The sequence below is a fragment of the Pongo pygmaeus genome, chromosome 7, assembly GCF_028885625.2.
Source record: "Pongo pygmaeus isolate AG05252 chromosome 7, NHGRI_mPonPyg2-v2.0_pri, whole genome shotgun sequence".
Classification (NCBI taxonomy): domain Eukaryota; kingdom Metazoa; phylum Chordata; class Mammalia; order Primates; family Hominidae; genus Pongo; species Pongo pygmaeus.
This window is the reverse complement of record NC_072380.2, coordinates 3,382,227-3,405,463: the sequence shown is the minus strand read 5'-3', so window position 1 is coordinate 3,405,463 and position 23,237 is coordinate 3,382,227. Positions and strand designations below refer to the sequence as shown.

General features: G+C 38.4%; 1 protein-coding gene across 1 annotated transcript in view; it reads left to right on the top strand.

Annotated features, from left to right (window-relative positions):
- CSMD1 (CUB and Sushi multiple domains 1) overlaps positions 1-23,237 on the top strand; it is a 2,090,911-nt gene that overhangs the window by 1,597,842 nt on the left and 469,832 nt on the right. Inside the window, exons 13-15 of the mRNA XM_054498773.1 lie at positions 13,215-13,397; positions 14,593-14,919; positions 16,623-16,817. Coding sequence (XP_054354748.1) covers positions 13,215-13,397; positions 14,593-14,919; positions 16,623-16,817 — 705 coding nt within the window. The remainder of the gene's footprint in view (positions 1-13,214; positions 13,398-14,592; positions 14,920-16,622; positions 16,818-23,237) is intronic.

The window sequence follows — 23,237 nt, the reverse complement described above, 5'->3', positions numbered from 1 at the left end:
CGCTCTAAGACATCTGTGGGGCCGGGCACGGTGGCTCACGCTCTAAGACATCTCTGGGGCCGGGTGCAGTGGCTCACACTCTAAGACATCTGTGGGGCCAGGCTCAGTGGCTCACACTGTAAGACATCTGTGGGGCCAGGAGTGGTGGCTCACGCTCTAAGACATCTCTGGGGCCGGGCGCAGTGGCTCACACTCTAAGACATCTGTGGGGCCAGGCTCAGTGGCTCACACTGTAAGACATCTGTGTGGCCGGGCATGGTGGCTCACACTCTAAGACATCTGTGGGGCCAGGAGCGGTGGCTCACGCTCTAAGACATCTGTGGAGCCGGGCGCGGCGGCTCACGCTCTAAGACATCTGTGGGGCCGGGGGCGGTGGCTAATACTCTAAGCCATCTGTGGGGCCGGGCGAGGTGGCTCACACTCTAAGCCATCTGTGGGGCCGGGCGAGGTGGCTCACACTCTAAGCCATCTGTGAGGCCGGGCGAGGTGGCTCACACTCTAAGCCATCTGTGAGGCCGGGCGAGGTGGCTCACACTCTAAGCCATCTGTGGGGCCGGGCGCGGTGGCTAATACTCTAAGCCATCTGTGGGGCCGGGCGCGGTGGCTAATACTCTAAGCCATCTGTGGGGCCGGGCGCGGTGGCTAATACTCTAAGCCATCTGTGGGGCCGGGCGCGGTGGCTAATACTCTAAGCCATCTGTGGGGCCGGGCGCGGTGGCTAATACTCTAAGCCATCTGTGGGGCCGGGCGCGGTGGCTAATACTCTAAGCCATCTGTGAGGCCGGGCGCGGTGGCTAATACTCTAAGCCATCTGTGGGGCCGGGCGAGGTGGCTCACGCTCTAAGACATCTGTGGGGCCGGGCCCGGTGTCTCACGCTCTAAGACATCTGTGGGGCCGGGCGAGGTGGCTCACGCTCTAAGCCATCTGTGGGGCCGGGCGCAGTGGCTAATACTCTAAGCCATCTGTGGGGCCGGGCGCGGTGGCTCACGCTCTAAGCCATCTGTGGGGCCGGGCGCGGTGGCTCACGCTCTAAGCCATCTGTGGGGCCAGGCTCAGTGGCTAATACTCTAAGCCATCTGTGGGGCCGGGCGAGGTGGCTCACGCTCTAAGCCATCTGTGGGGCCGGGCGCGGTGTCTCACGCTCTAAGCCATCTGTGGGGCCAGGCATGGTGGCTCACGCTCTAAGGCATCTGTGGGGCCGGGCATGGTGGCTCACGCTCTAAGCCATCTGTGGGGCCGGGCGCGGTGGCTCACGCTCTAAGCCATCTGTGGGGCCGGGCGCGGTGGCACACGCCTGTAATCCCAGCACTTTGGGAGGCCGAGGTGGGTGGACCGCCTGAAGTTAGAAGTTAGAGACCAGATTGACCAATATGGTGAAACCCTGTCTCTACTAAAAATACAAGAATTACCTGGGCATGGTGTCATGCACCTGCAGTTCTAGCTACTCTGGAGGCCGAGACAGGACAATTGCTTGAACCTGGGAGGTGGAAATTGTAGGGAGCCAAGATCACAGCACTGCACTCCAGTCTGGGCAACAGAGCAAGACACTGTCTGAAAAAAAGAAAAAAAGAAAAAGTCATCTGTAGAATTTATAATTTAGAAATCTGGGGATTTTTTTTATCTTGGGGATAAACACATAATCAAACAGGCTAAATATTATCTTGAATTGGCTGATATTACTAAAGTCTACAAAATTGTTATTTTCATAGTGAGAACTCCTCTATTCTTTGTTTTGTGTAAATAAAATGAAGTCTTTGGTAAGGTAGAGAATGATGTTTCTCTTTTCATAATCACAACCTGGGATTGTATATAGTAACTCTTATTTGCATTTGGTCATTCCTTTATCTCTGCCCATTCAATGTGTGGCTCCCTCAGGAATGCGGGCTCAGAGCAGTTCTTCTCATCCTATATACAACTGTTTCCTTCTGGAGGACCTACTCAGGGCCAATCTCTGGATCCAGTCTCTGAAGACCACCACCCTTTATACTTTTATGACTATGCATTTTCCTCCAGACTTGGTTTCAATTGTCTTGTATTAAGAGTTTAAGAAAAGAAATTGCCTATCAATTTCATAAAATATTAAAGATGTAATTTTCATTTTTTCATACTGAAAATGAGCATAGAATCAGCAAATGAAGCTTCATCTTCAGTTATTGTAATAAAACGACCATCACCACAGTAAAACTTTACACAGCTTTTAGTGTCTTTTTTTTTAATAATCTACAGCACAGAGGAAAACTATAAATGGGCAGTATTAGTCTCTTTAATATATAATAAATTCTGATTATTAGATAACTAGACCAAGAGAAACAGGAAAGAGTGATTATTCTCAATCATGGGAAGCATTTTACTTATTATTTTTAATATATTGGAGCGTAAACATGTACCATCTTTATGTGTTTAAGGAATCTTTTCAATCCATGCACAGAATGGTGAAAGTAATAGAATGTTCAAAATCTTAGTATTCCATAACCTATGCCTAAAACGAATCATTGCAAGTGTGACAAAGGTATTGAGACCCAAAAGTTTAGAATTTGACTAATTTTTAACCAGAACAGTAGTACACATTTAAAAACAACACTGATTTCTTTTTTAAAATTAACATTTTTTATTTTAAAGTAGTTTTAGGTTTAAAGAAAAGTTGCAAAGCTAGTACAGAGCATTTCTGTCCACCCCACAGCCAGTTTCTCTATATTTAATATTTTATATTATATTTTTATCATAAAATATATTACAAAATAAAATATAAAATATATTATAAAATTTATAAAATTATAAAATAATATAAAATAATATATATATTTTTTATATAGGTACATGCATCACAACATGAAAACGTTATTAACGGAAGGTCATACTTTATTCAGATTTCCATGGCTTTTTTTTTTTTTTTCCTAGTGCCCTTTTCCTGTCCCAGGAACCACCCAGATCTACCCTGAGTTAATTGTCCTGACTCATCTGGTCCCTCTGAATTGTAACTGCCTTTCCTTGGTTTGATGATCTTGGGTGTTTTGAGGAGTCCTGGTTGGTATTGTGTAGACTGTTCCTCAGATGATATTTACCTGATGCTTTTCTCGTGGTTAGACAGGTTATACGTTTTTGAGGAATACCATAAAGTAGTTGTATCTTTTAAGGACTTTTATCAAATTATTCTGAGGACTTAGTTTGACTTTCCTTAAGTTGAATGACTTCCCAACCATTGAAATTAAAAGTGATATCAATGATGATGTTAATAATAGCAAGGAGATAGAATTTAATATACACTGGGCTCTATTTAAGCACTTTGCATTGGATCTTCATGCATTGGATCTTTAAGGAGATGGGAACGATTATTATCCACAATTAGGTAAACAGGTAATTCCAACAACTCACAGGAAGTCACACGGATAATTCACGTTGCTGAGATTCCATCTAAAACAGGATCTATTCCAAGAGTCTATGTTTCTACTCACTTTGCTATCCTGCTTCCAGACTATGGTCTAGAAGTAGCAGGAAAATAAAGCAATTAATTTATGCAAAACTGTATTGATGAAGATTATTTCTTTTAATGAATTTAGATATGCAGATTTTTTTCTTGACATGTTGGCTATTTGGTATTCGATAAGAACATTGTAGGTGACGAAAGTAATCAGAATTATTTCTCCACTTTTTTTTTCCTATTTATTTGCTTGTCAATCCTGTTGATAAAAGGGGTTACGAATCTATAGCAATTGGCCAGACATGGGATTTTCCAGGTTTCAGAATTTCCTACTTAGCTGAGGGTTACTTGAATATCCTTCTCCAAACAGGCAAACACAAATACATAGAGTTTTTATTAAAAATCAATCTATATGCTTATTTAAAAATACAAATGTGTGCATTTTTATTACTTGAAAAACAGAAATTCTAGAGTAGTATATTTTTATTCCTATTTTTTTCACCTGGCTTCATCTGGTGATCAGGACGTTCATCCTTCATTTTCAATTATTCATTTTGGAAACGACAGTGGAGTTATTTTTATTTTTGAAGTTTACAGTGAACCTGAACTCAAGAATAAACCAGGAGCATCTGGTCGGTGCAGATTGTAAGCCTGATAGGATCCTTCTGTGAGGATGACCACTTAGGCACTCAGAAATGTGTCACTTGCTAAGGCAAAAAGTTCAGTTCCTGCTGAGTTAAGAATTAGAGAACAGCGCAGCTTGTGTCATTGAGACGCCTCGACCTCCGGTGAGGTTTATCACTGGCGTTTCAGCCTTAAACAATGGCAACAGACACAGCATAGCATTAAATATTTGTATGCCTTGAGTATAATATAAATGAAAGTAACACTATAGCAAGATGATTTTTCAGGACTAAATTTCTACTAATTAATTCTGGAAAGTAAAATTGTGTTATACATACCTTTCATGTATTCTGAGGTGCTTTTCATTACTAGCTTGGCTGTTGTATTCATTTTCTATGTCTTTAAAAGAAATCTATAATATTAAAAGGGAAAAATTCTATCCTTTAAAATGATTCATTCTTCCTTCTCATTTCCTACGATGGTCTGACATTTATTTGTGGAATCCCGTGTGTCTACCTGATGAGCAATTTGGAAATTCAGTGGAGACGCCCTGTGATGTTAGTGTAGATTTCTCTCGCTCTGGTGCAGGGCAGTGGGATCACTGGAAAACCTGCTTCTCATTATGTTGCAGGTTATGGCAGACAGACCTGTTGAGCTGAGACACAGGACATTGTTGGATCTTAATCTTCAGCTCAGAATCAATCCTCTTATATACCCAGATCAGGTTACTAGATCGGTGGGACCATCAGGGAATTTAGCCAAGTAAATATGACCCCATGATTATAGCTGACCAATATCTTGAATAAAATTGTTGCTTTCCCAGTAAGTGCTCTCTGAGGTCCGGTCTCTTAGTTTTCTGGGCAGGATCACCAACAAAGTTCTGAATTCCAACAGCACTAATCAATAATTTGGACAGTGCTATAAACAAGTTTGAAAATGTATACTCTTATGGTCTCCATGAGACAAGCGAGATGAGGTGCTGAGACAGTTCATTTCCGTGGTTACTTACAGCCCGAATTTCCAGAGTCCAGCATTTCACACTGGCTCCGCAAGAGGGAAGGAAAAACACAGCAGGTGGAACTCCTGCTCCATCTTAGCTTTTGACTACACCTTTGGAATCATCTCATTCTTGTTTTAGTCAAACAAAGCACATTTGTATGAAAAGCAAATACGGTATTTCATGTACACAACAGAATTTCCCCTGAACACCATAATTAAGCACGATCACACGTCATTTTAACAAGCACAGGCCACTGTAACAGCAATCCGCTACTTTCTGGGCTTATGTGACTGATCGTGACGGACAAGGAGAGAGTCATGGGAGGCTCCGTGTCTGTCCAAGTGCTGGGTTGTGCTGTGTCATATGGTTTTCAGTAATGCCGGGAGCATGTGCCACTTCCATACCGCGTGGAAATGTTCTCACACTCTCTCCAAAAAACAGGACCTGTAGACTTCCGTTTATGTGCTGCAATCTTGTTTTCCAAAGATGATGAAAATGTATCAATGATTTTAGGGATTTCTGAGTGAAAGCCTCAGGGAAAAAAATGAGAATTAATCTAAGAACAGGCACAATGTGGTCACTTGCACAAGAAACTGTTGCTTTTACTCACTCTCTCTTCAGCGAAAATGGAAGCATATACTGATTTTTGGGCCATTTTAATCTGTTCATTAACACTTCCCACTTGTAGTAGCTATGGTAGCCCTGGAACACACCTTATCTATTCTAGTTTGTGTTTAAAGTTTTCAAGCCCTAAGTTCAGAATACAGATGTTAGTCAAATAGCACATGAGAAAAAAGGCAGACATACAAGCTAGACAGCATTGCTTTTATACAAATAAGCATATAAGAAGTGGTGTAAATATCTTACACAGGCAATAAGAGTTTTGGTCTGCTATTTTGGGAGATAAAAAGTTAGCTGTCTGAAATCTAAACGTTTTCCACTATTTTTAAGAAACATTTCCTGAACAGCTACAGCAGAGTGTTTTCTGCAGAATATTAATTGCAATCCAGTAGCAACCCATATGGAATTTAAAGGTCCCTCTTATTTATGGAACATCATCATAGTAAATCTGTTTTGTGATAACTTGAAGAATCTAAATGAACTCTTCATGGGAACAAAGACTGCAGCAACCTACTATATTTCATATGTCAAACAGAAATTTTATTACCCCATCCAGAATAAATTTGGTAACGCAAGCACAACTGTGGGAGCAGAACATGGTATGATTTAAACTCTTGGTAAATCATTCTCACTAAAATTCAGGAATATCAGTTTATATAATCCAATACTCATCTACTGAGATTTAGAGAAATTGCTATTCGTATACATGACTATGGGTGAACCTAATTTTAGAATTTAGTTTTATTCATTGAGTGCTTTTATACAAAGAACTTTCATAAGTGGTTTTGGAAGGGAAGAGAAAGAACCTGATAAAGCTGTCATTCATGGAGTTCTCATCTACTTGTGGAGACAGGTCACCAAGGACAAAGAACACACAGCAGTGTAGACTGAGCGAGTTCTGTACTAGCTGTGTTGTGTCCATGCACAGCCCTGCCTTGCCTGACCTGCCATCAACATGAGAAACGGTGTTAGCAGGGGATGTGGCCACAGCGGAATCTAAAAGACCAGGCAACTCCCTGGACGTGTTTCCATGTAGCTCCTGGGACACCCACGGTTGACTACACAAAAGGAAACAAGCAAGCGTGCTAACTATGCTTCTGAAGGCACAATTATGTCTCATTCCTTTCTGCCTTCTTCTCAGCCCTTTTTGAAATTCAGGTATATATCAAATACATTTTTATGTGGAAATTCGATGTTTAGAAATCCATCATAGGTCCACACTCATTTATTTCTACCTTCAGAATTCTTTTTCTCTATTTCTATTGTAGTATTTGGTCCTCTGTTACTTATTTTGTTAAAGAGCCATTTTTCTAAACTATATCTAAAGAACACTTTTTTTTTGGTTTTTTTTGGGTTTTTTTGTTTTTTTTTTTGTTTTGAGATGGAGTCTCGCTCTGTGGCCCAGGCTGGAGTGCAGTTGCGCAGTCTCGGCTCACTGCAAGCTCCAGCCTCCCGGGTTTGTGCCATTCTCCTGCCTCAGCCTCCCGAGTAGCTGGGACTACAGGTGCCCCCCAACACGCCCGGCTAATTTTTTGTATTTTTAGTAGAGATGGGGTTTCACCATGTTAGCCAGGATGGTCTCGATCTCCTGACCTCATGATCCGCCCATCTCAGCCTCCCAAAGTGCTAGGATTACAGGCGTGAGCCGCCGCGCCCAGCCAAGAACACTTATTTTTAAAAAGGATTGACAAGTGTGAAAAGTCACTGTAGCTAGTGGCTACTCATTGTAAGTGCCAAAAATTAAATATCATATGCAACTCAAAATCTTCTTTGGCAATTTAAAAATTCTCACTTATTCTCATGAAAACTTGGGGACATGTTTCTAAACAACATAGATGCATTTTACCAATAAAGTTTTGTTTTCCATTTATTACTTGTATACTTTTCCGTTTTTCCAGATCTCAGTCTGGAATAAAGCATAAAAAGGGACTGAGCTTCATCAGATTCTCCAGAATAGATAAAATCTTCATATAAATACAACATATAATACACACACACCTATAAATGTGGCATATAAGGCTAGGCACAATGGCTCACGCCTGTAATCGCAGCATGTTGGGAGGCTAGAGGAGGGCAGATCACTTGAGGCCAGGAGTTGGAGACCAGCCTGTCCAACATGGTGAAACTCCATCGCTGCTAAAAAATACAAAAATTACCTAGGCGTGGTGGTGCAGGCCTATAATCCCAGCTACACAGGAGGCTGAGCCAAGAGAATCTCTTGAACCTGGGAGGTAGAGGTTACAGTGAGCTGAGATTGTGCCATTGCACTCCAGCCTGGACGACAGAGCGAGGCTCCATCTCAAATAAATAAATGCAACATATAAGTAAGTTCAAGAGATCTATTATACAACATGGTGACTATGGTTAATAATAATGTATTATATTCTTGAAAATTGCTAAGAGTATAGGTGTTCTTAAGAAAAAAATCAAAAGTATGTAAGGTAATGAGTATATTAATTAGCTTTGCTTAGCCATTATGATACGGACACATATTTCAAAATAACATGCTGTAGATGAACAATATATACAATTTATATTTGTCAATTAAAATACAATTAAGTATGTAAATGTGAGTGAGAATAAAAATCATTAAATTGCAAGTTTAATAAGAACAATAATTTAGAAAAGCATCTGTTGTGTGTTGACTCTGAATAGGTGCTGCGGATTTCACAATCACCAAGATAGACCCTCCCAGGGCTTACAGTAAAGCACAAAAGATAAATATAATGCAGAGTGACAGGTCTTGCTGCAGAAAAGAGAGTGGTGCTAGAGACACCCCAGGCCATCCCCAAGCAAGTGCTGACTGAATTAGAATATCAACAGTGCATGGTTAGGTAAGACAACAGAGGAAAGAATGGACCAAATATTTACAGCAGGTGTGAAGGCTGAAGAGGGGAGACACCCTCAGATACTAAAATAAATTGTAGCAAGTCTGGATTATGAAATACCGGGAAAGAACGAACGAGATATGTCCTAGAAGAAGACAGCGATGTTCACGTCACACAGGGTTCCTGAGTCCTGGATAGGATCTGGACTAAGAATAAAGTTGGTCACCAGAAAAATTTCAAGCAAGGTAAGGTCATCCTTAGAACTGGAGTTTGGGAAAATAGTTTGGCTGAGGCACAGAAAATGGGATGCAGCATGGGGAGCAATGAGAGGACCCCAATAGCATCAACGATGGCAAATGATGATAGACAGTGAGGGGTGAGAACCTGAACTGAGGCACGACTTGGCATGTTTGGGAATATAGCTAGAGCAATAGAGAAAATTTCTGTGTGATGTATTCTGGGGAAGAGAGGGATGTGTGGCAGTATTTGTAACTGGACTATGTAAGCTCTTCGGAATGATCCTTAAACAATATTTTCCTTAGGCCCCTTTATTATAAAATCTTATATCTAGTTCAATAATTTGGAAGAGATATTTTGTACAGCATTTTTTTTTTTTTTTTTGCTTTAGGTGCATCAGTCTTATTGATACCAAAGCATAGTGTTTGCTTCTTTTTTTTTCTTTTTTTTAACGGAGTCTCGCTCTGTCACCCAGGCTGGAGTGCAGTGTCGCGATCTTGGCTCACTGCAACCTCCACCTCCTGGGTTCAAGCAATTCTCCTGCTTCGGCCTCCCCAGTAGCTGGGATTCCAGGCATGCACCACCATTCCCAGCTAATTTTTGTATTTTTAGTAGAGATAGGGTTTCATCATGTTGGCCAGGCTGGTCTCCATCTCATGATCTCAGGTGATCCTCCCACCTCAGCCTTCCAAAGTGCTGGAATTACAGGCGTGAGCTACTGCATCTGGCCATAGTGTTTGTTTCTAAGAAAATATGTCAAAATCATCTCTGACATACAGAGAAGGGGGTTTGACACACATACTGTATCAATGTCAACAGTTTCTTACTCATCTTCTACTCTACCTGAAGGTGATATGACCCTCAAATAAAATTCCAAAACCTGTGTGAATTTTGTCACCATAATTTGGAGGCAGTAGTGACACTCAGTGTGTAAGAAGTCAAGAATGCAAAATATTTCAAGGTAGTTCCCCCAAATGAAACATCGCTGGCATAATCATGAAACATGCTTACATTTCTTCTATAACTAAAGAACAAAAGCTAGGTGAAACACGCAAACCTACTGAGTTCAGACCGTGCTACTTTGACAGTTACTAGTCAGCCCCTAATGCCTGATAAGGGACGTGTCCAACACAGGTTCTGTCCACGGCCAGTAGTAGCCATGCATCAGGATAAGCAAACATCAGCCTCTTTGGTGGGATCAGGTAACCACAGGACTCTCTTGACCCTCAGCATGGAAAGCAGAAAGACCCTCACCCTCATTTTATTTCTGAAACCCCTGCACAGTAGAGCTCCCTGAGTTAATTAATATTCAAAATAGTATCCAAAAATGCCACAAGTTATTTTACTCTAAGGAGAAATTGTAAACTTTAGCATCACAGGGCAGAATGAAACATTTAAGGCTTGCTAATAATCATAGCAATAATTATATTTCCAGTGCAATATACCAGGTAATTTCCATGAATTTTATTCTTTAATTCTCATGGCCACCCTTTGAGGTAGGAAGTAGGAAGCTCATAATGTGAAAACGGAGGCTTGACGAGACTAAATTGATCACAGTGGCCCAGCAAACACTGGGGGATTCAAAACCAAATCTGGTGCCTGGACTCCTGACTGAGGAGATTTGTGCTATGCCAGGACCCTGGGCGCCCAGCCCGGCTTCCCAATGGAGAGCCCACATCAAACAAGAGCTCTTTTCTATTATAAACCATGCAGGGTTTTGAATTCACTGTCAATTTCCGTGACAGATGCTCATTCAAGGCATCCCAAGCATTAAATTTAAGTAAATCCATTCCCAGCTCTGTTCAACTCAAGTTCAACAACTTAAACTCCAAGAACTATCTTTAAGCAAAGGTGTTCTCTGTAGATGTATTTGGCTTGTGTTGCATTAGAAACATTTTGCTTTCATACAGCTGACTCTGTAAGGATCATCTTTGTTTGGTAGCCTGAGGTGTGACGTTAGCAGAATACCTTGAACCTCAACCAAATACCTGCATTTTGTGTGTGTGCTATTCTGCTTCACAGAAAGTGGTGATATCCTATGTATTCAGCATCTTCATGCTAGTGTGATAATGTATCAAACTTCACTTCTTTGATATTCCCAGACACTTAGAAGTAAAGTTTCTCCTTTTGAATGCAATATAACATCTCTGGATCAACCTCTGAATGTTTCTGTATCCCTCACAGCAGACCTTCAAACCATCTAGAAATTCAGTTCTGAGTCACTTCTACAAACATTCCCAAAACTGACAGCTTGATTAGAAAGTGGTTAGGTTATGAAAAGGATACTTGCACACACATGTTTATAGCAGCACAATTTGCAATTGCAAACATGTGGAATCAACCCAAATGCCCATCAATCAATGAGTGGATAAAGAAACTGTGGGGGGTGTGTGTGTGTGTGTGTGTGTGTGTGTGTGTGTGTGAGAGAGAGAGTGATGGAATACCACTCAACCACAATAAGGAATGAATTAGTGGCATTCGCAGCAACCTGGATGAGATTGGAGACTGTTATTCTAAGTGAAGTAACTCAGGAATGCAAAACCAAACATCATATGTTCTCACTCATAAGTGGGAGCTAAGCTATGAGGATGCAAAGGCATAAGAATGATAAAATAGACCTTGGGGACTCGGGGAAAGGGTGTGAAGTGGATAAGGAATAGAAGACCACAAATTGAGCTCAGCATGTACTGCTTGGTTTCCCCCAAAACCTATGGAAATAAAAAAAGAAAGGAAGTAGTTAGGTTACTAAAAAAAAAACCCCACAAATTGGAATTTGCTCTTGGTCCCTGCAAGATAATAAAATGCAAGCCCATGAAGAATTCTAAAAGTAAAACCAATGCACTTTTGGGACACGTGTCCAGAGAAACCACCCTGAATTTGCTGGGACTCACTTTTCACCTGCCTCTGCTCTTGCAAAGTTGCAGAGGGATCTTTTAAGCCTGAAGTCAGATGACACCAGGTCTCCTCCAAAGCCCTGCAGTGCCCTCTTCCTGCATCACTCTGCACAAACAGGAAGCCCAACAGGCAGGGCCTCCCTTCCGCTCCAAACCACCTCTGCCCATTTGTCCCTCACTGCCCTGCCAGGGACACTGGGATCACATCTCTTTCTCAAAGGGCTGATTGCCATCTTCCTTCAGGGCATTTTCTTCACTGCCTCTTCCTCCATCCATCCCTCTATACCCCTCTATCTTGTCTTAAATTACCCATCATCAAATCACATTCATTTTTGGGCATCTGAGGTGGGAGGATCACTTGAGCCCAAGAGTTGGAAGTTGCAGTGAGCTATGATCACATCACCGCACTCCAGCCTGGACAACAGAGTGAGATCCTGTCTCAAAAAAATAATAATTTTAAAAATTTTTCCTCCATAAAATGTAACCCCTGTATTAGTCTGTTTTTACACTGCTGATAAAGACATACCCAAGACTGGGCAATTTATAAAAGAAAAAGGTTTAATGGACTTACAGTTCCACATGGCTGGAGAGGCCTCACAATCATGGTGAAGGCAAGGAGAAGCAAGTCATGTCTTACATGATGGCAGCAGGCAAAGAGAGAGCTTGTGCGGGCAACTCCCCCTTAGAAAACCATCACATCTCCTGAGACTTATTCACTATCATGAGAACAGCACAGGAACGACCTGCCCCCATGATCAATTACCTCCCACCAGATCCCTCCCACAACATGTGGGATTCAAAATGAGAATTAGGTGGGGACACAACCAAATCATATCCAGCCCCATGTGTGCGAGGATTTTGTCTCATTTATTCACTAAGCCCTTACCTAGAAGAGGACCTGACACACAGTGGCTCTCAAAAAAAATCTTTTAAATGAATAAATAAATAAAATATTTTAATGAAAACATTCTGTGTAGTTAACATTTGAGACAGATCAACATTTGAAATATAGGTTTGGTGTATTTGGATGCATATTTTATTACAGTGATGTTTTAATGAAAGATTGATTCTGAATATTTTGTTTTCCTCTGCAGACCAAACTGTTATTCATTCTGTTTCATAAGTGAGTGTTAACATTCATTTTAGGGAAAGAATATTCAAATGGATTCTATTTATTTAAATACTCAGTAGGGAATGAAGAATATTATTTGTATTGTTTATAGCAAAAAGCACGTAGTTGAAAATAAAACTGGTATTTGCATTTTAGTAGTAGCAATTGCAGAGAAAAGACCAGAGGTATCCAGAAGATGCACCAATTAATTGCAGCTTTTGTGTTGTCAGCGTGTCTGTGTAGCCATGTGTATCCCTTAAAAGACAGCAAATTAAATACCTTTCCCTTCAGTTGAAATGACATTCTGTTTTTGGTATTTGAAATTAAATTTAAGATCAATTGAATATCCTTTAGAAACAGTTTACAAAAATGATGTTTAGTTCAGCAAAAAGAAGCCACATGTTTACTTTCTAAATTGTAGAGATAAAAATATTCCTTGTGTGTGTGTTTTTAAGGGTTCATTTGTTTTTCCATTTTCAGAAATTGAAAAGGGAGGGTGTGGGGATCCTGGAATACCCGCCTATGGGAAGCGGACGGGCAGCAGTTTCCTCCATGGAGATACACTCACCTTTGAATGCCCGGCGGCCTTTGAGCTGGTGGGGGAGCGAGTTATCACCTGTCAGCAGAACAATCAGTGGTCTGGCAACAAGCCCAGCTGTGTATGTGAGTATTATGCCTTGACCTGGACTCCCTCCTGTCCTGCAAGGATCTTGCAAGGGGAGAAAAGGAGAAAGACACAGACCGCCCGTTTAGGGAGGGCAGCTTTCAGAATAGCTCGGGGTGCCACATTTACTGGAAACAATCAAGGACGTTCTCGAACACCAACTTGCCTGCTTTCTTCATTTAATAAAAACTAATTTATAGTTTCATTACATCTACTTGATAAAATGTACTTGAACATTTCCTACCAGAAAGGGTCATCACATATTCCGTTGTTTCCATCAAAAGCCGATGATAATCTGCTGTATCAGACATCAATACAGCAACAGAGTCCTTTGTGACTTAATAATGCTGTATGACACTTAAACACAAGTTGTTCACCAGTGTGAGCATGGATGGTGGTATTGGTTTGGAATTCAGTTGACGAGCTGCCCACTTCCTCTTAAGAATACTATTTTAACAAGTAGAAAAGACTTCACAGTCAATTTTAAAGGAGGGGCTTTTTTAATTTGTAAATAAATATAGCAATGGCTGAAAAGTATGTACAAAATTATGTGGAATAAGAAGCAAAAATATACTCTAGAGATAAATCCAACAGTTTCTCCCTCCAAAAAATTATATAATATATGTGATTCTAAGTGCACATTCTTAAAAGTAAATTTTTCAAAATATTTTTATATTACCAGCTAGAACATGATCTGATGTTTCCAAGTTATTTATTTATTCATCTTTACCCTGTAACTAATAAAAATTTTAAATAACTGGAGAAGTGCACTTACAGGAAAGTATAAAATACAAATTTAAAAGTTATCACGAAAGAGCAGGCTGAATTGTTCCTATAATATAGGAATATACTTTTCCATATTAATATTTGCTCTTCTGAAGGCAGAAGGTTATAACTAGAAATTATAATATTTGGCACATGTTTTCAGTCAACTTGAAAGGATCATTTTTCAACTATGCTTGTGCTTGATTATGTATAGGTTCTGGTTGTGCTCTATAAGATAATGAAATATTCGACTTACAAATTAGGAAAGGAGAAAACATTATGGTCTAGAATTACTTATATTAAAATAGTTGGATCATCACAGCTATTTGCAGGCATGAATTGCCTTTCCAGGTTCTTAGCCGTCTGTTTCACATGGCAATTCTTTGGATATATGCATAACTGTTTGAAAATATATTTGCATCTTCACAGTTTCATGTTTCTTCAACTTTACGGCATCATCTGGGATTATTCTGTCACCAAATTATCCAGAGGAATATGGGAACAACATGAACTGTGTCTGGTTGATTATCTCGGAGCCAGGAAGTCGAATTCACCTAATCTTTAATGATTTTGATGTGGAGCCTCAATTTGACTTTCTTGCGGTCAAGGATGATGGCATTTCTGACATAACTGTCCTGGGTACTTTTTCTGGCAATGAAGTGCCTTCCCAGCTGGCCAGCAGTGGGCATATAGTTCGCTTGGAATTTCAGTCTGACCATTCCACTACTGGCAGAGGGTTCAACATCACTTACACCAGTAAGTACACCCACACAGTCAACACATCCAAGTTCTCATTTTACTTACATGTTCCCATTTTGCTTACACGTATGTGAAGTTGCATTTCAAGGCTGATATTTCAGAGTTTTTATAATCATTATGAAAATGACAGTAGTAAAATTATAGTGTTATCCTGAAAACTTAAAAACAAATGCATCACTGTATTTAGATTGGTGGCTTCATCACTCCCAAACTAAGGAGCTGGATCTCCTCTCTCTTTCATCTCCTTACATCTCTTTCTGGTTTTCCATTTATCCATCCATCCATTCATCCATCCATCATTCCATCCATCCATGCACCCACCCAACCATTATTCCATCTATTCTTCCATTCGTCCATCCATCTATCCATCTGTATCCTTTCATTCCTCCATCCATCATTTCATCCATCCATGCATCTATCCATCCATCCTTTCTTCCATCCATCTTTCCATCCATCCTTCCATCTACCCATCCATCCATCCTTCCATCCATCCATCCTTCTATCCATTCATCATTCCATCCATCCATCATTCCATCAATCCATTGTTTATCCATCTTTCCATCCATCCATTCATCATTCATCCATCTGTCCATCCATTCATCCGTTATTCCATCTATCATTCCATTTATCCTTCCATCCATCAATCCATATCCTTCCATTCATTCTTCCTTTCCTTCTATCCCTTTGTCCATTTATCTATTATTTCACCCATCCATCCATCCATCCATATCCTTCCATTTATCCATCCTTCCATCTGTCCATCCATCCATCCATGCATCCATTCATCCATCCATCCTTCCATTCATCTTTCCATCCATCCCTCCATTCATCTTTCTATCCATCCCTCCATTCATCCAGCCAGCCAGCCAGCCATTCTTCCTTTCTTCCTTCTATTCTTCTGCCCATCTATACAACCATCCACCCACCTACTCAGCCACTTATGCATCTTTCTTGCAACAAAGTAGTGTAGTAAAAACAACTGAGTAATATGATGTCAGGAGCCAAGGATTAAAATACCACACTAGTATGTAATTAGTGAAGTTTAATGACAGCTAATTCTCTTTGCTTTAGGCTCCTCATTTTAAAACCTATTTTGTATAAGAATATCTACTTAAATGCACTGCAGAGGGAATAAAGTGAGAGAATATTAATATGAATAATATTACATTATGATGTACTAACGGCCTACTTTCTTAGGCACAATACTTAGAATTGGACAATAATTGTTTCATTTAGTGTTACAGTAACTAGAGGATATAAATTTAATAGTCTCTCATTCTGTAAATAAAGATAGCTAGGCTTAGAGCATCAGAGTCATCTGCCCAACGTCAGAGTCCTCTGACATAGTAAAAAAAAAAAATCAGGATTCTAACTAGAGAAATCCTGAGCCCAAACACTTTCTACCACCCACCTTATCAGCTCTCTCTTTGTCTAAGCTCCTATGAAAAGTGCTTTTCAAACCCTAAATTGCTGTATAAATGATAGTTACATTTGTTCATCTCCCTGCTCGCTCTTTCTCAGTAGACACTGATATCCTATTTATTAATGTATTATCTATCTATGAATGATACAACTGAAATTTATATAATTATATACATTATATGAGCGCTTTATAAGCTTGTTCTGTTTTCTTCTTTTTTAATACATGTAATTAATACTCAACTATTTTTATTCCCTTTTTCTTCTTCTTTTCCTTTCAGCATTTGGTCAGAATGAGTGCCATGATCCTGGCATTCCTATAAACGGGCGACGTTTTGGTGACAGATTTTTACTCGGGAGCTCGGTTTCTTTCCACTGTGACGATGGCTTTGTCAAGACCCAGGGATCCGAGTCCATCACCTGCATCCTGCAAGACGGGAACGTGGTCTGGAGCTCCACCGTGCCCCGCTGTGAAGGTGCAGTCCCTGCCACCCCCCACTCTTCTCCTTTGAAATCACACATCTTTCTTCAGGCACACACACCAGCCAATGAACTGTCTTAGCTTCCTAGGGCTGCCCTAACAGAATACCACACACAGTCGCTTAAACAACAGGAATGTACAGTCTCCCAGTTCTGGAGGCTGGAAGTCTGAGATCCAGGTGTCATCCGCAGGGTGGGCTCCTTCTGGGGCTCTGAGGGAGGATCAGCCTCAGGCTGGTCCTCCAGCTCCCGGCAGTTTTTGGCAACCTCTGGCATTCCATGGCTGGAGAAGCCTCACCCTCATCTCTGCTCCAGACTCACAAGGAGCGCTCCCTGTGTGTGTGTCTGTCCCTGTGTCTAAATTCTCCTTGTTAAAAGGACACAATCATATTGGATTGGGGTCCTCCTCTTCCAGCAACACCTTATCCTAACTAAATTCATCCGCAAGGACCCTATCTTCAAATACAGTCACCATCCGAGGTGCTGAGGGTTAGGACCTCAATGTATGATTTTTTGGGGGGACAGAATTCAACCTATAACAGTGTTGCTTATGGTTAACTATTTTGTTGTTCTTGCTACAGCTGACATAAATACCACCTAATTTTCTTCTTCATATTTCTGTTCTGGTTACTTATCTAATAAATATAGAGAGGAAAATATTTTAAGGAAAAAGATGTTGCCTCTAATAATTACTCATTTAAAAAATGTTTACTTAGAGTATATGTTCGCAGTCCATATCAGAAGTCAGTGCACAATAAGCTAAGAAAATGTTTTTTAAAAACTTACCTCTAGTGTATGTCAAAGAAGTACAAATTTAAGAAGAAAAGTAAAATATCATTTTTGTCTATCTTGTTAGCATAGATTTAAACAGGTGAATGAGATGTATTATTGAAAAGGTTATGTAGAAACTGGCATTTCCTAATCATGCTATTGATTATATAAAATCATGGTATTGTAGTATAAATTCTTAGTAGGACTCTTAAAATTGTTCTTGTGTTTTGAGTCATAAATTATATTCCTGGATGAATATCATAAAGAAATAATGAAGCAACTATACAGGTTTTTTTCAAGAATGTTTTTCTGCAAGACTATTTATAGCAGTGAAGAGTTGGAAATGACTCAACTTCAAACAGCAGAGGATTCATTAGATAAATCATGAAGAATAACAGGTATCAGGACAAAGATCATAAGATCAAAGAGTCTCAGGTGTCCTTAGCATGTGAAATACCAAAGGATGTAGGCACGTGTGTCATAAATACATACATACATATCTCATGATAATAACTTTGTAAAACACTAAAAAGAAGGCTACACACCAAAATGTTAATTATGGTTATGGGTGATTTTTCCCTCTTAGTTTACTTTTATTTTCTCAGTTGTCTTTAGTCAACATGTATTTATTTTTAGTAAGTGAATAGAAAAGGAATATATGTTAAATATCATATACAGTTGAGAATTCCTGCCCTGTGTAAAATACCTCGAAATAGCATTCTCAGACCCATAATCTCTATCAAGGAGTCTAAGAAGAGCTGGGATCTAGGTGTGGAGCATTAAACTCCTCCGTGACAACCACAGTATGGTGGAGGTATGATCCTTCACCACCTCATCATGCCCTGGCCCCACCTCCAAAGAAGTTACTCACCATTACTCAAAGTAGAAACTGTTTTGTTTTTTTTTGTTTGTTTCTTTAGTTTTTTTTTGAGATGGAGTCTGGCTCTGTCACCCAGGCTGGAGTGCAGTGGTGCAATCTCAGCTCATTGCAACCTCTGCCTCCCGGATTCAAGCAGTTCTTCTGCCTCAGCCTTCCTGAGTAACTAGGACTATAGACACCTGCCACCACACCTGGCTAATTTTTGTATTTTTAGTAGAGGGGAGGTTTCACCATGTTGGCCGGGCTGGTCTTGAACTCCTGACCTCAGAGGAGAAGTAGAAACTTCTAACCAGGTCCTATTTATTGTATCGTCTGGTAATACCAAATGTAAAGGAGGGTGTTCTGATGTTCACCCTTTTCATACATTGTTAAAACAATTTGTGGGTGGACTAGAAGCACCACCCATGGGTGAAATATTGTTACATAGAAGGGCAAGAAAACACTCTTAATAGCTGAAATTTCATTTGTATCTATTTCCATCACATATTGTAAATGTACAGTTTTTATGTCTTATGCTGTACAAAATGTTAATAAATGGGTAGGTTTTCATCTTTTATAAATGAGTAAATATATACACATGTGGTGCTCAAATATATGATACTAATTACAGTGCACAGTTAGTCACAGATGCAAATCGTATTCTAGCCAAGCATATTTCACTGATTTGGAAGCATGAATTTTCAGGAGAAAGAAGTTTAAAGTGAACAGTACACTCTCATCTCTGTTCTGTCCTGGCCACAAGTCAAGCTGTCCCTTATGTCCTTTACCATAATAGGCTGATTGCAGATATGTTACAAGCTGCAGGGTGAGTGTGGACCACAGCACAAACACGATGAGGTTAAAGGCAAAACCCAGCTATAGGTTGTTAACAAAGGAAAACCCCGGCAGAAAGAAAAAGTTAATAGGAAAAGATGTTAAAAGTCTACCTGAGTTGAGAAACCTAATGACTGAGTGCAGGTGAGCCTCAGAGAAGGTAGGGGACACTCTGATGGAACAGGCGGGTACCCCAATCACTGCCTCTGCTGAAAACAAATAGAAAGCCAACCTTCAGAAGTAAATGCATCTAGTAGGGAAAAAAATAAAATAGCAATGAAGTAGTGAGTAATACAGATAACAAACTTGATTTAAGAAATGTTTCAATAACCTCACATCCCTTATAGAATACTCTTATTTATTGTTTTTCTTGAAAAATATTTTGTTTAAATCAATTATATAACCGACCACAAAGTGAACCTTAACAAAGTAAAATAAGTTATAGGTCTCATGCCCTGTAATATTCCAATTAAAGTAGAAACATGTAATAAAAATAGAACTACAAGCAAATCTCTATCCATAAAAATCCACTATAATTTTACATTAAAGAGAAAGTCAAACCTTAATGCCTATACTATCCCATCTGGAAACCGTGAGAACAGTACTTTCTATGAGAAACAATGTGAGACAGCAAAACCTGTGTTTCAAGAAAAATGTCTATCTTTAAGTCCTCTAATGTAGAACAAAATGATCAAAAAATAAAGAAATTTAATAATAAAATTAAAAAGTCAGAAAAAACAAAAATAAATTAGGATGTTATTAATAAAATTCAAGTGTTATAAACAATTTAAAGCAAGAGTGAGTTGTTAATAAAATACACTGTTTATGATTCTGATAAAAGGAACTAGGAAAGAAAAATGTTATATTTAGTAACATAAAAGAGAAATTATCCATATCATAAAAATAATATAACTTTACATAAACAGTGAAAAGCTCACAATAGAGCAATTTTTTTATTTAAAAGCATAGGTTATTTATTTATTCTGGCAGAATTTCCTGGATGCCAGGCACATGTTGAGTATAAATTGTATGGCCTCCGGGCAAAAGGTTTCTCTTTCTTTCTTTCTCCTGCTTCTAACAGGCTCATATTCCTCAATGCAGCTCAGTGGCATCATTAAAATCTCAAGCTATTTTGGGGAAAAATGACTACACATGAAAACATCAACTCTATGGCAGCAAATCTTAAAGTCTGTAGAAAATGGGTGATTTTTTTAGCAAAAGATAAAATACCAAAAATGACTCAAATAAAAAGTATAAAATGTATGTAAAGTACCATAGAAAAGAATTGAAAAAAAGATTAAGGATTGAACATTGAAAGACACAAGTACCCTACAGGGGTGTGAGTGAGTTCTCTTTCAAGTCTAGAGAACCTTAGTGTTGTGCATTAGCACAGATACTGGAAAAGACAGGCTGCCTCCTTCTTAACATTTCATCAAGCCAGCATTAATGTAACCCAAATCAGATTGTTCTATTAAAAATAAAGCCATAGGAAAATACATATATGTAATCAAGAAGGGGTGTGTGTGTGTGTGTGTGTATGTGTGTGCATTTTAGAAATACAGTATCAGGGAATTCATCACTGTAATTTAAATCAAAAAAAAAAGCAAAGAAGAAATTTCTTTCTAAACACCTCATTGGCTCATTGGTATATTTGCTTTTTTTGTTATCAGCTAAGTGAATATGAACGTCATTGATGTAGTTCATCAAATATTTTTGGTCTCCATCAGGTGGAATGTCTTTTCTTGAATCTTGTAGATTAAAGGAACCTTGTGATGGGTTCTGGTCAATTAGGTATGTGAGGAAATGCTGTACTCAACTTCTAGGTCAGCATCTTTGATTGCCCTTGCAAGACTTTTTCCCATCTGCCATAGCAACTGAAGAAGGGACCTGTGTCTCACAGACCTAGACATGCCACATTTGTGAGAAATTCACTTCCCATTGTAGCTACTACAGTTGCCGGGCTGTTTGTTACCACAGTGTAATCTAATCCAAACTGACTAATACAACTTATTACTTACTATTTACTTACTTACAATCTACTTACTTGAGATTATTACTATTTTAGTGTAAATTTTGCTCATCAGCAGTATAATTATTAAAGTGTCTGTTTCATCAGGATAAAGCAATTCAGGTTCTAACGTACACTGTAAGTTACAAAGTAATGGGTAAGAATATAATAAAATAATTAATATTAATACATGACAAGTTAGACATATTCCAAGAAACATAAAAATGCAAAATAAAAAATTTACTAAAGTAAAGGAAACTTTTGGTTGGTTTTATATTTATATGGAAATTAATACATAGAAATAACTCATTATGCAGATTTTAGAAATAGCTAAACTATCATAACTTTTTTGGAATTCTGCATCTGCCATATGTCTTTCTTATATAGTATCTTTGGAAGTTTAGACATGACTAATAGTAATATATTTAACATATTTAATTTTGCTTATGTTGTATTCTTAAAAGGATTTGCTGCATCACTTTAAAAAACAAAGGAATTCAATTATGTATAATTAGGTGTATGGATATGTGATTCATAGGCTCCAAATGTGAATTTAAGAAATTAAATTCTGGAATTCTGCATCTGCCATATGTCTTTCTTATATAGTATCTTTGGAAGTTTAGACATGACTAATAGTAATATATTTAACATATTTATTTTGCTTATGTTGTATTCTTAAAAGGATTTGCTGCATCACTTTAAAAAACAAAGGAATTCAATTATGTATAATTAGGTGTATGGATATGTGATTCATAGGCTCCAAATGTGAATTTAAGAAATTAACTAGAAAAATTAAAATATTAATTAGTATAAATTGGTTGTTTTAAAAATTATCACAAAAAATCAAGTGTTCTTCAGGAGCTCAAGTTAATTAAAATTACCTTGATTTCATATTTTTAAACTACAGAATAATGCATAAGTATAAAAATAACAATTTCAACTTATTTGGTAAAAATATATATATATATCAAAAAATGTGATCTATAAAGCAATCCCAGTGCTATCTATTATTAACGTTTTTAATTTCCACTTCTGTGTTCACTGAATAAAATTTTTATTTTATTAAATTTATAATATATGGACAATTTTTTATCCTGCTTTTCAAGTTTAATATTCTATTGCAAAGATTTTCCCATATCAACAAAATTTCCAAACATTACTTCAAATATATTTGCCACATTCCAATACATGGTCATGCACTTTACATAATTTTTTACTTTTATTTTTTCTGTATTTGTTTCCTGATGTAAATTAAGATAATACTGGTAAATCCATACATTTCATTAATTCACATTTTTTCTAGCATCAAAACATGGCTAAAATGATATCAACTTTTTGCATTTTTACATTATACATATGGCCATTTTTAAATAAAATAAATATTTTTTCCAAAAGGATTTTTTCACCTTGGAGTGTTTTCATGTACTTTATTTGATATCTATAAATCCACAAAGATGATTGGTAATGGCAAATAATTTTGAGAGAGAATACATAAAATCTGAAAAAAACATGTGGCCAAGGACATATTTTTAATTATGGTATGAAATATTGGTATGCTATTTAAAATTCCTTTAGATGATACAGGTATGTATAATCACTTTCACTGAGCAGTAGTTATATACCCTTTCAAACTTTACTTCTCCTTTGCAATTACAAATCACTGTCGCATAACCTTGCAAAAGGATCAATGCAGTTTAATTCTATACTTATCAAATTTGATTGAAAGTTTTGTTTTGTTTCACACTCACAAATAATATGTTGCATGTGGCTATTTATTTTAATAGAATGCACACAATGGAAGTAAATAAACACATACATACACACACCTAAGGGTGTGTATATGTATCCATTTTGAGATGTAAGGTCATTTTACATTTGCTTATCCATAGATATTTGTTAAATTCCAAATGCGTGTAAACTATAGATAACTGGGCATGTACGTCA